The following is a 16,733-nucleotide window of genomic DNA, read 5'->3' as shown; positions in this document are numbered from 1 at the left end:
GAGACAGGGACAAGTAACGGGAAAGCAACTTACCCCTCCAAAAGCACCAAGAAATTTTAAGACCAGTATTCCATAGACAGAAATGCCAGTCCATCCAATTTGGATATGGCGCACTTGAAGAACTGCCTCTATTTTGCCATGGTGCCTTAAATACTTCCCTGCAAATAACAAAGGGGGACCCACATCAGCAAAATTTTCTTGGAAAATACTGAAAATACCCAGAATCAGCTCCACAGGGAGCATGTGGCACTGCCTCTTCCACCAGCAGTCCCTGGAGGACTGAGCTCTCGTCTTTGCAGATCCCCAATCCACTGCCTGCAATGGGGAGAATGGGCACAGTCCACTGAGGAGAACATTAGGGCAGTATCTAACCCTAGCTGTGACTTCCAGCGGGGCCACCCACTGCGAACATGTTACAGGAAAAGTACACCTCACCCTCCATACAGCCCTCTTCCAGAGAAGTCCTGAGAACAAGTGCCACGTTCTTACAAAACTAAGATGCTGGCTAAATCCATCCCTGCCTCAGAAGCTTTCCAGTTGTATGAGGGGATTTAGAATCAATGGTTAGGCAAAGACTTAATAATCTGTACAAGATGTGCCGGGAAAAGTTCTGCAGTAGTGTAAGTCAAAGCACTTCTACTGAAGGCAAGGGATTTCTGGATTCAAGCTCAATAAATTTACCTTACTGCCGACAGCTTCCCATGTAGTAGAGAAATAACGCTCAGAGGAAAAACACAGAATTAACCAGATTCTGTCAGTTAGCAATGCCTATGAGGATAGTTTTTGTATTTTTTAATATGTTTGCACATGGCCTGATTTGCATCTCCCCTTAATCTAAGAAAATGGCATTGGATTCCTCAAGTAGACCTGTCTGAATGAGCTCAAGAATCAGTAGAATGATTTTGCAGACTTAATATGTATCAGAGGCAAAGTGAAACCATTTATGGGATAAGGCACTGTTTAGCATTGAAAGTAATTTTCCCCAGAACCACCTACTGCTCATTTTAGGAAATGAGATGGAAACCGGTGTTGGGCCCTCAATAAATTGAAATGCACAACAAATATTGAGTTATAAAACCCAGTAAGTAATAAGAAGGCTCATTTCTGAACATGGGTTCTCAGTTTTCTATATGTCTTCTTGCAAAGTCTGTGAAAATTGTTATAATCCAGATTTTGCATTATCCTAGCAAGGAAAGTGACATTTCTTTTCATTATTTTTGTTTTGTTTTTAAGAGATACAGAGTATTTAAGCATCTTTTTCCAGGCCCTGCTATAAGTCTGTAAAGAACTGTAATCAAACCTCAGGAGATTATTTCTCCCTATAGAGTACTATGCCCTGGACTTTCTAATTAAAAAACCACAAAACAAAAAAACTCAAACCTGAAGCTAAGAAAGCTTGTACAGCTTTCTGAAAAGTTATTGAAGAGTCTCATTGATGATGCTCAACTAATGAAGAAGCTTTGCCAAAGCAAACGGACTTGTTCTGTGTTGGCAGAGGAGAACCAAGGGAAACCATGTGTACCTGTGGACAGGTATGGTCAACTGCTCCAGATAGCAGATACCAAGTTGCAGAGGCTAATTCTTTGCCCTTTTTACAAGCACTACACTATAAAAATCCTTTTGCCTTTGAGAAAAGCATTATTTAAAAAGAAAGTGATCTCCATGCCACTTCCTGTGACAATCAATGTTCTGCAGCATTGGACTGTTATTATTAGGCTCTGTCAGTTCTTAAGCATTACAAGAAAGATATATATATATAGATATATAGATATAGATATATATTTAGCATTTATATTTACCATTGTGGAGAAATAAAAAAAATGGAAGAGAGGGACATGAACCAGAGATGACATAGCGTATTGAGAGAAAATGTCAGGATCAAGAGTTTGGGAGGAATCACAGCAGACTTTTGAGTCCGGACTCGGTAAGAGTCCAGACTCCTGATTCAGTCCAGTTTGCACTCGTACCAGCAGAACTTTACTGAAGAACAGAGTAAAGCTAGAAAAAGGCAAAAAGCAGAACCTCTGTTTTACAGTTGTTTGGTTTGGAGTTTTTTTGGCATGAGGAGAAACTGAGGGTGAGGGAAGACAGATGGAAGTGGTATAGAGAAAGTGAAAAGGGAACCATTTTTATCTGGTGCTCACAGTCCAAGAAGGAGGGTACATCAGCTGAAATTTTGAGTTGTGCAAACAAAGGTGATACTTACGACACAGAAGCAAGCTCTGCAGGTCACTGTCGTGGCCCTTGGGCAGCAAAAGGAGAAACAAGTTCAAAAAGAAATTGTCAGACACATGAACTATAGAGCATAAAGGCAGAGATACCAGGTGCTGCTCAGGTATGTAAGCCTTAGGTGGAAATCTGGGATACCAGTGGTAACTTTTTTATACCTCACACTGGTTCTATCTTCTTTTTTTGTAAGGGTGTGCTACTGCCACAGACTGCTGGGCTGGGTGCACATCTGATCCGAGCTCTTCCACTCACTTCTTGAGAAAGTTAAAATACATGTGGGTATACATGTACATATATTGTGTGTGTGTGTGTGTTATATATTTATAATACATGCATTCACAGAATCACAGAATGGGTCAGATTGGAAAGGACCACAGTGGGTCATCTGGTCCAACCTCCCTGCTCAAGGGTCATCGTAGAGCACATGGCACAGGATTGTGTCCAGGCAGTTCTTGACTACTTCCAGTCAGGGAGACTCCACAGCTGCTCTATCACCCACACAGTAAAGTTCTTCCTCGTGTTGAGGTGGAATTTTCTGTGCATCAGTTTCTGCCCGTTGCCTCTTGTCCTATTGCTTGACACCACCAAGAAGAGCCTGGCTCCATCCTCTTGGCCCCCCTTTTTCAGATACCTCAGACAATGATGAGATCCCCTCTCAGTTGTCTCTTCTCAAGGATGAACAGGCCCAGCTCCCTCAGCTTTCCTTATAATCATCTTTGTGGCCCTCCTCTGGAGCTGCTCCAGGAGCTCCATGTCTCTCTTGTCCTGAGGAGCCCAGAACTGGACACAGCACTCCAGATGTGGCCTCACTAGGGCTCCATAGAGGGGTAGGATCACCTCCCTTGACCTGCTGGCAATGCTCTTGCTAATGCACCCTAGGATATCGCTGACCTTCTTGGCCTCCAGGGCACACAGCTGGCTCATGGACAGCTTGTTTTCCACCAGGACCCCCAGCTCCTTCTCAGCAGGTCAGCTCACAGCCTGTAGTGGTGCCTGGGGTTATTCTTCCCCAGGTGCAGGACCCTGCACTTGCCTTTGTTGAATTTCAGAAGGTTCCTCTCTGCCCACCTCTCCAACCTGCCGAGGTCCTTCTGAATGGCTGCACAGCACTCTGGGGTATCAGCCACTCCTCCCAGTTTTGTGTCAACAGTGAACTTGCTGAGGAGGGATCTGCCCTTTCATCCAAGTCATTGATGAATAAGTTAAACCATACTGGCCCAGTATTGAACCCTGGGGAACACCGCTAGTGACAGGCCTCCAACTAGATCCTGTGCCACTGATTACTATAGTATTATACTATAGTGTATAATGGGATTGGTAAATTCTATAGTAGGTTTGGCTCCTCTCCCACGTGGGCCAGAGATAGGTGTTTGGATGCAATTTGACATGGTTTTATCTCAAAGCAAGGCTAGGCAGGTGTTTTTATGTGAATTCAAATGTTCATGACCTGATTGATCAAAGCTTTTTAGATGAAAACTTCTTCAAGAACACATCAGCTCTTGATTATTAAGGTACTGCACAAATTGCAGTGTAAGTAACATGTAATGGGAAAGGCACCCCATAGAGACCCCCAGCACTGCTGTCCTTCCTGCATGGCAAATGGAGTAGTGTATTCTGCATGAGCAGAATACATGCGGGTTGTGTCATGGCTTGCAAAGTGTGTTTAAGCAGCCTGGTGTGACAGCAACAAAGGATGACTTTGGAGAGCTTCAGATGAAAGGTTACCAAACCTCTCTTCGAGATGCTTGCATCACCAGTATCCATGACCGGTCTGGACTGAATCCTCACTCCGTAACTCAAAGTCAGCTAGGAGATTGCAAATTCTTTGCACTGACCCACCTGGGTTACAAGCTGGGGGTCACTGGAGGACCTCCAGCACATAAAAGTGGCAGCTTCCTGAATGACCCATCAAGTGCCTTCTCTGTGCTCTGGTTGCTCTCTTGTCTTGCATTACCTTCACTACCTGCAGACCAGTGAGACTGAGGTGTAGGAAGTGGAAGCTTAGGGATCCCTGTGCTGCCAACAGCTGGCCAATGCGGGCACATCTGTGTGCACAGACAGGCTGGAGGCTCCCTGGTGAAGCTCAGATCAGTCCTCTGCACCGGCATGTACAGTCACACTCTAAGACAGGTCCTTGGGATAAGGACAGGGAGCTCAGCGAAACCCTCCTGTTGTAAGAGGATGGGAAATCCTGTGTGCATTTCCTGCCACCCCATTTCCCCACCTCGTGGTTGCTCCTCTTGTGCTTGGTCTTTGTTTCGGCTACCCAGGTACCCACTTTGGCTTTCTGTTTGTCCCCGAGTGTGAAGCAAGGATTGCGTTGGGAGGTTTTTCTTCTTTTGATAAAATGTCTGGACAATGTGAATCTGTTTCTGGCAAGTTACTTCAAGTACTACAGTACCAGAAAGGGGAACGTGTCAGGGCCTGAAGCAGCAGGAAGGGTTGGAGGGGAAGGCAGTCTCTGCATTTTGGCACGTCCTTCTGCAAAACTGGCAGCAACATCCCAGTGTCAACAGACGTGTAGAGCAAAGTGTCCATTTTCTACCTGTTCTGGCCATTGCTGAGCTTCTCAGCACCCATCCTTCCTTAACACAGAACAAAAGCCTCCTCCTCACCCTTACAGAAACCAAAACATCTCTGCCTCACCTGCTGGCTCAGTGCCTACTTGCTGGAGGAGCAACACCCCGGTACAAACATGCCCACACAACACACAACTCAGGCTCAGTTTTATTCACAATATATGAGTTTTGGTAAGCGTCTGTAAAGGAAAGCAGATAAATTTCAGTCTCTTCCTATGCCTGCTTTTGCCTGCAGTTACAGAGCTGTAAATCCCACTGACTTTAATCACACAGTACCTGGCCAAGCAAGAACCACATGTTCCCAGGGAGGTCTAGGACTAGCAGCGCACTGGAAGGGTACAGAGCTGCACGTGGCAGCTTTGGATGGTCAGCCTGACTTCCAGCTGGTGTTCTTGGCTTGCTGCTGCCACTGGCAAGTCAGGCTGGGCTGTGTTTTGTTTTCCTCAGCACCACGGCACACTGCCATTTTCTGCCATGGGAGATAGCAAAATAGTCTGATAGTGAACTAATAATAACCACGTAGCAGCAGAGCTAGATCTAGAGCCATAGAGCCAATAGGCTGCACCAGTTACCCCTTCCAAACAGCACAGCAAAAATCTGTTTTGCTACTGAGCTTTTCATAACCATGTTTTTACCAGTACTACAGATTGCAGTTAAGTGGTTTTTGCTTGTGTCTGTGGCACTAATCTCGGTCTTTGTCCCGCTCCAGTTAATAGGCTGCATTATTGGCAGACAAGGCAGTAAGATAAATGAAATCAGGCAGATGTCAGGAGCGCAGATCAAGATTGCTAATGCCACAGAAGGCTCCGCAGAACGACAAGTTACAATCACAGGATCCCCTGCAAACATCAGCTTAGCACAGTACCTCATTAATGCAAGGTAAGTTTGCTTTGTAAGTGATCATGCTTCTGCGAGGTTGCTCTGTCTGCTCTCCAGCAAATGTCTGTCCTGGGTAGATCCAGAAAGTTGCTTTGCAGTGTCCATTTCGCATAGTATTACTCAGTTCCTAATGGGTTGTAAAGCCTGTATCATTAGAAGCTGTGTTTGCTGTTGGTTTATATGGAAAGGAGCTTAATCTGGTGCAATTCCAGGTACACGTTGAATGACAAAAGCTGCAAAATCTGAATACTCATATTATAATCCACCTAAAATATAAGCAGATAAATGAAATTAAATGACAATCATAAATGCTTTAGAAGAAAATACTTTTCACAGACGCATTTTACTGTCCTAAATGGCAAATATAGTGAAACAGATTGCAAAACAGATTTAATTTACCAAGTGGAAATTGCCACTCAGACTTGATTTCAAACTGACATTTGGTTGCTCCAAAGGCATGGGATTTATTTTTTCAGAGGCAGCACCACAAATTTGTAAGAAGCATTCCCTAATGAGACAGAGTGAGACTCCCTGCTTTTTCACTTCTCGGTCCCAGAATTATTGAAAGCACTGGTTGTTCAGCTAAGCCATGACAATGGTTAAAGTGTCTAACAGTTTTTATACGATTATATAAAAAAATATTAAAATTGATACCACCTTTATTTGCAATTATCCAGAGAAGAAAGTGCAATGGATGTAGCACTGTCTTATAGATCTACTTGCAAACTGAGACAATATATTGTGGGGGAGAGGGAGTATCTATGTATTTTATGGCTTTTTTTCTTTTATTTTTTTTTCCCCCACAAAAATACTGTGATATGAATCAAGCTTTGTGTTTAACTATGTTTGCTGTTAAGGTAGTACAAAGCATGTGATTTATGTGGGGGCTGTAGTCATAGCAGGTCTACAGCTTCCTATGGTCCAACCTCCTCTCCATCCCAGTTGTGTAGTGCACCAGTGAAAACTACTGTAAATGGAGTGGAGGACGTATGTGCAGCTCTGGGTTACAGCAAACAAAAATACTACTTTTTATAATTCAGTCTGAAAGCAGCTTCCTAGGGGAAAATATATTGAGGGGTGGCACTGTGAAAACTAAGATAAGCCGTTTCCAGAATCTTAAAACAACCTACAGCTCTTTTGATTTATATTCTTTGTAGCAAATATAAGTCACTTCCGTAAGCCCTGTAATCAAATAAAAATGTGTTCCCTCCTTTAACCCTTAAGGATATGTTCTTCTCTTGGTGTTCAGGGATTCCCCACACATCGAGACGAGAATAGACCCCTTCATTTTTAGTTGCACAAACACCATATGGCATGCATCTGGATCTCGGAAGATAACAATTTAAGATCTTCAAGACAGCTAAAGCATGCAAATAAAGTAATGCACTTATTAATGGAATTGCAGTGAGCTGCTCACCAGAGACAAACTCTAGTGAACAAACCTGTTTGACTCACTTTAGAAAAGCCTGTGAACTCTCACACTTCTGTTGATTACTGTCTAATGATTCTTTTGACGGAATGGGATCTATATGAGGTCTTTTAACATACTTTCGCAAAGAAGAAAGCTTCTCAGCAGTCATATACTACGGATACTCAATACCCTGTGAAACCAGAAACAAAATATTTTCTTCTTGTTAAATTTCTAGATAGAAGTCATTTGTTACCATCGTCTACAATAAACCATCATATATTATTATGTACCATGTGTTGAAACTGTATTTAGATGAAGTGACTTCATTTGTAAATGAAGACCTTAAAGTAATGTTTAATAAATTAAGCTGTAAGGTAACATAGGAAATTAAGGTGGCTTTTTCATTTTAAAAAGTGACACTGTTCCAGATCTCTCCTTTCGCAAGAGACACTCCTGTCCAGCCAGGTGCCACCACAGCAGCAGTGCTTGGTGGCAGTTGCACTGGAGAAAGGACTGAGAAACTGTCAGGCAAGTGGGAGGTTTGCTCTAGCTGGGTTTAGGTGCTCAGGCAGGTGTCCGAGGGTCAGAGCCAGGCGGCTGCTGCTGCTGCTGCTGCTTTTGCTGCCTCTGCGTGCTGGGGACGTCTCAGGGTTATGTCAGTCCTAAATAAGTGATGCCTTCTCTTTTAAAGATGGTGGCATAAAACAGCACTGGGGAAGAGATGAGTACAGTATAGTACTGCCCAAAGTATAGTCTGGTATGGGAAAATAATAATTATAAAAAATAAAAGCCATATAAGCATTCAGTATAAGGTAGACTTTTTCTTTTTTCTCCCACACCAGATCTGTTGTTTATGGAAATTTGGTTTCCAGGGCCGGTATTTCTGCATAAACCAGTGTCTTTCAGCAGCATAAGATGTAAAAAATCAAAACTAATCTATCCACAGTAATCCTGAAACATTCTGCGTGTATCTTTAAACTGTCCTCCAACCAAAGTTGCTATCTATAGAATAATTTATCAACTTGCTTTAAGACTTTTATTGCAGTCTGGTGTTCGATATGTACATAGTATACTCTAAATTATAGATATATAAATATATTGATACAATATCAAGACAGACATATAAATATTTCTAAAGTATTGTTTTGATTCTGTGTTGATTATCTGAGCACTGACCTCTGTATGAGTAGAACATGTCCTAGTTTGTTTGCAGTAGAACTGTCTTATTTCCTGTAAAACCTTCTGTCTCTTAACTGGTCTCCACTGTAGTAACTGGATTTTCATTACCCAATTCCATCTTCTAGCTTTTATTAAGAACAAACTGCAGTTTAGTTTTCCTGTGTAGGACTCAGTTTTGGATTATAAATGAACTGTAGCCAGCAGCACTTGCTCCTTGTTGAAGGGCAGTTTCCTGAAAGGTATTTTTTTACTGTCCTTTTCTCAAGGGGTTCATTCATAGAACTAATAGGACTGCCAAAGCCACATCTGAGCTCTGTTCTTTTCAACAATTTTGGGTGATGCAGGATGTGGTCTTCAGTGTATATATTCAGAAAGCATAGCTCTTCAAAGGGACAGTGTAAAATTGTATGAAGGCTGCCTCATCCACTTTCACATTTAATTTTATTGCATCCACAACTGGTTTGGGAAACTGCCACTGCCATGGGACAACTGACAGTTAACCTGATGAACTTTCCCCTTATGTGTTGCCCTTATGTTTCCAGTAACAAATGGGAAGCAGGGCAAATTACTGCTACAATCATACCTGTGTGAGTACACCAGAGACAGGGAGTTTGAATGGCTGCTACCAACACCAGCATTTGGTCTGTGGGATCTGTTCTCCTTGCTGGTGCAGGAAAAATCTCATATCAGTAAGGATTTTTTTTGTTTCTGTTAAATGCACAGTAGGCAAATTTGGAGTCACTGAAACACTTGAGTCCTGCATTATCTTTCTATATGCCTCCCTACCAGAATAATACTGAGTCATATTAAAAAATCCAGCTGTATAAACTGAGTTTTTCAAAACATACAGGGTATCACATATAACTCCTACACCCCCAAGTCGAGGATGTACACTGGAGTTGGATTCACTGATTCAGTGGTCTTGATGTAAATCCCTCAGTCTGTGTAGACTGCAAGTAGCATGTGCTGACAGCACAGGGATGCTCTTCTCTCTGCAAAGAACAACTCTGTTGTGAGGGTTAGAAAAATTCTGAGTTGCTCATCCATGGGGACAGATAAAGACCACCAGGGAGGAAAACAAAAACTTTACCTCCCACAAAGCAGTCTGCATTTCATGCAATCACCCTCCTCCCCTCCCATCTCCTCACAGCTAATGCGTGCCTTCCAGCTTCCCAGCAAAAGCCGCTGAGGAGTTAATACTCCAAGAGCCCTCTTTCCCGAGAAAGAGAGAAGCTCAGTGCTTAAGCTCTCCCTGTCTTCTCCATTTTCCTCTCCCCAGCCCAGACCCATTCCAAGTATCCTTTAGACTTGCCCTCAGCAGCAGTGCTTTGGGAAGCTCTAGTCCCATGTCCCCATTCCCTACCTAGCGCTGGTTGATCGCTTGCATCCTTGCAGGAACCTTTCTCTGGCTGTCAATAGCCCAGGGGCTGTTACTCTCAAAACTGCGTGTAAGTCTAAGGTGAGGAAAAGCGAGGTTTTTGCAAGCCCTGTGTAGGGTGATCGTGCTCCCCTCCCAGCCTGTAGCCTGGCTACAGCTGCTCTGCAGGCCTGCACACCCCGTCCCCAACAGGGACCAGCACAAACCCTATGCTAGGAAGCCTCGTAGGGCCTGATGTGGTTTGGTAAGAAAGGTGCAGGTCCTCTGCAGAGACAGCTAGCAGCTTGTTTGCACTCCACTCTGGAGGGGAGCAGATCACCTAAGGAGAAAGCCCAGGAGCCTGACAAGTTAGTAATTACGACAAAGAAAACCCCAAACTTAATAGGAATATACATATAACTGTAGCTAGCAAAGATTTCCTAGCCCTATTTATATGCTAGGCTGCCATAGCTCACAGCTGGTCACCTGCAAAATGCATCCTGAAATTAATACTTAGTTTATTTGCTGGCCCAAAAGCCAGCGCACAAGCTGCAACAAACAAACAGCGAAGGGAGGATTTATTTAGGCAAACATTTTGTCATCTGAAAAAAAAGATGCGTCCTTGGAAATACTGTCTAAAAATGTACAGAAAAGCAGGAGTATGTGGGCCAAACTCATCTCACTGGCTGATGGGTGGAGTTAGGCTAAAGTGACGGTGGTTTGATACCTACATCCTCCAAAAAGAGCCCATTGCTGCCTTGGGCTCGGAGGTTGGGTCAGTCTTGAACTTCCTCATGCTGTTGGGGTCTGTCTGAGGATGTGTATGTTGTATCCATGTAGTACCTTGTCTGTCAGCTGGTAAGCTTTTTCATGTTCACTGTAACCACTGCCACAAGCTCAGAAAGGATACCACTGCTGTGTAAGCCGGGGTGTTTTTCAGTGTTCCTTTTTTACTAATTAACTTATAATTAGGTTGCATAAATATTTTGTTGTGATATTAAAAAGTCTGGGGGAAGTACAAACCGAAGTGAACACACTGGCTAATCTGGTTTGTTTTATATGAAAAATGCACACTGACCTCACAGTGAATGAAATGAAAAACTAACTTGCTTAAAAAAAAAAAAAAAACAACCAAAACGTAATGCCTTAAATGGAAGCACCAAAATGTTGCTCAGTCTCCTCTCATCCTAGCAAAATGACAAAGGGTACTATTTATGTCACAAACTGACAAATTGAAAAAATTACCAAAACCCCCCGCGTCCCCCTTTCAAAAATACCCTAATTATGAAAAGCAAAATTCACCATATCAGTGCTGGGGAGTAAACTTCATAGTTATTTTAAGTTTTCTCTTAAGTTTTGTTTTTTCCATCTTTTTGCCATTACCTGCATTCCTTAGATTTCTTTTTTCATGCGTAAAATGAACTAGCAACCCCCCCCCCCTCCTTTTTTTTTCTGTTCCAGAAGAACTTTAGAGTCTCAGTAATGTTTTCACCATCAAATCATGGAAAACCCTTTTGTTATTTCTCTTCTTTAACACATAACATGTTCCTCCTTTGACCCTCATTTTCCCTTTTTTTCTCTCTCTCCCCCTTCTCCCTCCCACTCGTCTGTCCCCCTCGTCCACCGATCTAATCCTGCCCTTTTGTGGTTGCTGTCCTTCCCTCCTTCCTTCTCTCCCTCCTTCCTCCTCCTCCTCCTCCTTTTCCTCCTCCCGGCCCCACCGCCCTGGCTGAACCCTCCCAACCTGTTTGTTCCTCTTCCTCTCTTCGTTTGCAGCTTAGAGATGGCTAAAGTCAGCACCCAGACCGCTTCCGTCACGACCCCTGTTGACCTCAACATGAACCTCTCTCAGTCTGCCACCCCTACCTCCACCCCCACCTCCATGGCCGTGCTGGCGGCCGCCTCCGCCGTTACCGTCAGTACCCCCCCTCCCCTACCAACTCTGCCAACCACCCACTATGCCGTTCCTGTCTCCAGTCTGCTTGGCATGAAAACTGTCCCACTCCTGGCACTAAATGCCGCGGCCGCTGCGGGGGCCACGGGGAGTGTGTCCGCTTACACTGCCAAAATTCCTTCGACGAGCGGGGTTAAGAAATCTGACCGCCAGAAGTTTGCTCCATATTGAAGGGATGAGACACACAATGCAAGCTTTGCCAGCTCTACCAAGAGTCTGTGGTAGATCCTAGTTATCAAGGAAACAATACGGCATCTTTTATTTTCTGTTAAATTGCTAGTGTTAACTGTTGCCAACTCAAGTCGTCTTCTGCTCTCCATAACAACTAACACCCAGGCACCACCTACCAACTAGTTCCAACAGCGAGCAGACACCAGCCCAGGCTCCTTCTCCCCCAACACTGTCCCTCTGGCAGGGCGGCAGCCAGGCAGGGTTGCCCCCACCCCAGCAAGGAGAAATGTGAAAGAGACAGAAAAAACATAAATGAGGCAAAATTTTGACAGCCAGGTCCTGCTCCAGCAATACTGCCCGGCATATAAATACACTTATTTGCAGGCGTTCCTCCAACTGCAGAACAGTTCCTTATGGCAAACTGGGGTCTCTGATGACTTTTTCTCTTGCTAGGACCGCAAATCTGGCACTTGTGATGATCACTAGCACCCCTGAAATCCCAGATGAAGTGCTGTTGGCCCCCTCAATCGTACTTCTGCTCCCAGTAGGCCTGAAAATCCCTGTCCCCCTGCCCTGAGACCTGCCTGCGAGCAGGAAAGGGAGGCTACAAAGTACAAACGTCAGGTACTTCTGCATACAAAAAAAAAAAAGTACAGATGAAGCTTTCTGGTCTGACAAAAACTGCTAAATTAAAATGATTGGAAAACAACAAGGAAAAAAATATCGGGCACCTGTGCCATTCTTTTAAAGGGTGCGACAATTTTTCTCTGCTTTGGAAAAACATATTTTTAAGAACTCTGCTTTAGGAAGGGAGAGTGGGAGGGAGAGCAGGCTCTTTGTTTTGCGGTCAGATGTTTTATATATACTGACAAAGCACTTATTTCTTTAAGTACTTAAAAGCAGGTGCAAATCAGATATGCAGTCACTATTCTGGTACCTCCTCCCATGTATATTTTATTCAGCCAAAATGACCTTTTTTTTTTTTGTTAGGTTTCTGTACAAAAGACATCCCTGTCTAACTCACCGCCAGTAATGCAGTCAGGTTGTATTGTAGTCATGAAAATGATGTAGCACTTATCAAAGGTCATTCAGAAGTTGCTGCTTGGACAGATACCATCCCTTTAACAAGAACTTAAGGATGTTCTGATTACAGACACCTAATTGCAACCAAAGCCAAGAGAGCTGGGGGATGGAGTGGCTGGTTGCTAGCTGTTGGAACTAGTTCTTAACCGCATTTTCTGTTTGTCCATCCACCTTCCTTTTAATTTCTGTTGCATAACTCAGTAATGCAATATTGTTTTCCTCACCACTTCCAAATCCAGAATCCCATTAGCCTGCCATGTTCATCCACTTTGCACTCCTTGGACACAAAGCTTTAACAATTGAACTGTATTCAGTGCATTTTAATATAAACTAAAAACACAATGCAAATGCAATACTTTTTAAAACATGGTATTTCAAAGTGTGTTATTGTATAGGGCTAAGTACTATCTCAGTATTTTGTGTCATTTCTGTATTCTGTGGGCTTTTCTTCACCTTAGCACCTTTGCACTAAGTTTTGTCACTGTAATCATTTGTAGACCTGCCATTGTTACAGTTTGCATTTATCCAAATGGGGTTTTTGGTTGCTTTTGTTGGGAGTTTTTTGTTTTGGTTTTTTGTTTGTTTGTTTTGGGCCTTTTTTCAGTTGTATTTTTTTTTTTGATTGTATATAATGAAGGAAAAACTGGAAATAATTTCAAGGTACCACAACTATTCAAAAGCTCTAGAAAACTGCTGTAAAACTGTTCTGGGCTATTGTAACTGTTTCAGTAATTGACATTTAAGAAAAGAAAAAACAAATCACCAACCTGCGTCAGAAAACTTGCCTGCACTGAAATGCTGTTCTATGCTGGTTGTACTCAAGTGGTATTTTTTTAATAGTGAGAAGATTTTTTTCTTTTTTTTTTTTGCCTTTTTGTTTTTTTTTTTTTTTTTATTTTCCTCATTTTTGTTCCTACATTTTAGGCTGTCTTCAGAAGTTACTGGCTTGGGGGCTCTCTAATGTATCTCTTCATGCCCTAGTGCATTAGCCACCAGACAGGACTTTTCCAAAGCCCCATGAGACAATGCTTTCTATGGACTAATCTACAGAGGAGTTTCTGCCATTTCTAACTTTCTTATTATTCTGAGACATCAAAAGAAAATACTTCTTTACTCTTTAAGCAACTGTGCTTCCTAACTCTTGTGTTGCTTTCATTACTGTTCCAGTTTTAACTCTGTTGTGGCTCATAACATAAAGCAAAGACAAGTTATTTTCGGGGGTTAATTTTTATTGATGTTCATGCTTTGGCTAATCTGTATAAAAGCATGGGCCGTTAGTGTTCTAAGCCACTGTATTCAGCTAGAGACTTGACAGTAAATTAAATGAGACGTTTTTATAAATAAATTTTTTTCCTGATTAAAAAAAAAAAAAGACGTGGTAGCTTTGTGCATACAACTGTTGTGTTGTTTAAATTTTGTTCTTTGTAATCGAGTTGCTAATTTGTCATTTAAGAAGCACTATTTTATGAATTGTCAAACTAAGATCACAGACAAATCGCTTGTTTTCATTAATGATTAAACGTTCATATCATCACGCTTAAGGTCCCACTGCTCATTGGGAAAGAGTGTAACACCTGTGCAAAACAGGCAATGTTAGAAAGGATGTTAGCCCGTTGTCAGGGATGATGAGGCTTTTCAGGAGTAGATGGAGCCAGATTGTGTAATTAGTAGAGTAAGCAATATTTCTCTAAAACTTTATTTGGTGTTTAACAAAGTTGCTCTTTAAGAACCTCACACAGTGAACAGAAAAGACAAATTTGTCTTCTTGTTACAAGCAGCCACTGGTTTGTATCTCCAATGTTTTCCCAAACCGGTTTATAGATCAGATACTGGGGAAAGAAAAACAAGAACAAAAGAATGAACTTGGGTACTAGTACAGCATTGCTAAGACCCTTCGTTCTTTCCCATTCCCAGCAGCACTGTTGAGTGAGGCTTCTAGACAGCACCTTCCATTCTGCCAGGAAACTAGCCCAGCAGCTGGGAGGAGCATGGCAATTTGCATTAGAAGAGGGAGAATGGAGAGCTGAGGAGGCCAGGGGACTGTCTCATTCTGCCCTGATACTCTGCTTGAGCAGTTCAGGTTCTCCTTTAGATCTGCTGAAGCACTGCAGTCACAGCCTCAAATTCTCTCTTCACACACAGGCAAAAGAAAGGTGCTGGCCCTGAGCTGCTGTTGCGATCCAGCATCTCTGGCTGCACGCTCTGGCCACCTCTCCTCTTAGGGCACGGGCAGTACTTCCACATTTACTGCTTGCTCTGTCTTCATGAGAAAAGCAGAGTTTTCTGGCAGTGCAAGTGAGTAGCATCCTTAATGACATGAGCCTGATTCTACAACCTTCATCTATTAAGGTCTCTACTTGCTTCTGGGAATTTAATTTGGGGTCCCACTTCCCTTCCCTGCCCCAGCTGAACTTGTGAGCCATATTATTTTACACGGTCTGCAGGATACAGACAGCTCTAAAGTGTCTGGATCTTGAGTCTGAGCCTGGTACTGTATGACCAAGATGTGTATACAGACTTGCAGATCTCTGTAGAAGTCAACAACTTTTCCAATGCAGATGCAGCCACAGAGCAATTCTTGACAACGAAGGCTGCCAAGGAAGATTACAGAAGAGCTCTTTGCATCCCAGCATAAAGGAAGCCTTACCCAATGTTGACAATTAGCTATTTCAACCCTTAGGTTAAAAGAACTATAGGCCGTAGTACTAACCTTGATAAAATTCTGTTGTTATTATTACTTAAAAAATATTTATATTAGTTAGAATATATTTAAATTCGTACTCTTGAAAGGAGAGCTGAAGCTGCTTTTACAGCAGAGACCTCCATAGTCTTCATTTCCGCAACAGCAAAAGCTATTTCTATGGCTAGCCTGGCTAATGTAAACGAAAAAAAAAAATTATTGCAGCTCAACACTAAGTAGGTCAAGACTTTGCTCTCCCAGTAGAGCTGCCAGGCAAAGGGCAGCAGCAGCAGCTCTGTGTTGTATAGTATCTTTCACATTAATAATTCACGTATGCCATGCAGAATTGGCTAGAAAAGACCGAGATTTAAATGAACTAGTGTAGGGACACGTTTGTGTATGGAATGAGGAGACATAAAAGGACAAAGGAAGAAAAAGAAGTCTTTTGAGAGGGTTTTTGCAAAAATAATACAGGCACAAGTGTGATAAACTCTAGGCTCATTTTAATTTCATTATTTTAGTTGGAAAATATTTCTGAATGGCAAGAAAAAGCTCCTGAATAGCTTTAATATATAAACCGGGCAAACAAAACACTAGGTTTGTCTGGAGGGGGGGAAAAAATGCAAAAAATAGTACTACCCAAGGCAAAAATCTAAACCACTCATGCCAAAGGTAGAGAAGAGGAAGCATGTACCCAATGTGAAAAGGTCACTGCCCACACAATTGTGAGTTTCCAGATGAAAGACAGCACAAGTTCTGCAGCTTCCGCATCATCAAATAGCTGTTAGGTTTCTGGAAACATCTCAAATGAATTCAAGCAGCTCTGTTGTGTTTCTCGAGTGAAAAAAATTGAAATTATGAATGCTGGCTGGAACAGTCAACCAGAAGGAAAACAAACAAAGTTAGTCCATTGTTAATATGCAGAGTGCTTTGTGTTCTCAGGCATAGCCAGAGGGCATCTGTGGGCCCCAAGGTTCATATCTGTGCCAGTCAAAGCTCCTAGGAAGCTAACAGCATAAATCCCACTGGTGTCATCAATGCAGGCACCTGGTAAGGGCCTCAGCCTCAGAAGGCTTGCATGGACAAGGTGGTGTTTGTCAGGTTTCACAAGGAAGTGTTAAAGCGTGTGCTGACCCCTTTCCCACCCAAACCAGGCAGAAATGGAAACACTACCGTACCGTTCCTTTCATTTTTAAATACCCAACAGCATG

At 42.8% G+C, this 16,733-nt stretch overlaps 1 protein-coding gene across 21 annotated transcripts in view; it reads left to right on the top strand.

The window, feature by feature from the left end:
• Positions 1–16,733, top strand: part of LOC108496469 (poly(rC)-binding protein 3-like) — a 492,944-nt gene that overhangs the window by 466,952 nt on the left and 9,259 nt on the right. For 10 of the 21 annotated variants that reach the window (XM_017813184.1, XM_017813178.1, XM_017813185.1 and 7 more), the window contains 2 exons: positions 5,518–5,687; positions 11,411–13,740. The exons of 2 other annotated variants lie outside the window; for them this stretch is intronic. In XM_017813184.1, the coding sequence (XP_017668673.1) occupies positions 5,518–5,687; positions 11,411–11,759 (519 nt within the window). In that variant the 3' untranslated portion in view covers positions 11,760–13,740. Of the gene's footprint in view, positions 1–5,517; positions 5,688–6,911; positions 8,092–11,410; positions 13,741–13,766; positions 14,377–16,733 lie in introns of those variants that run through there. 9 more of the 21 variants (XM_017813194.1, XM_017813191.1, XM_017813193.1 and 6 more) reach the window with 5 other exon arrangements.

This window comes from Lepidothrix coronata, unplaced genomic scaffold, assembly GCF_001604755.1.
Source record: "Lepidothrix coronata isolate B3197 unplaced genomic scaffold, Lepidothrix_coronata-1.0 Scaffold40, whole genome shotgun sequence".
Taxonomy (NCBI): domain Eukaryota; kingdom Metazoa; phylum Chordata; class Aves; order Passeriformes; family Pipridae; genus Lepidothrix; species Lepidothrix coronata.
This window is presented reverse-complemented; position numbering and strand designations above follow the sequence as displayed.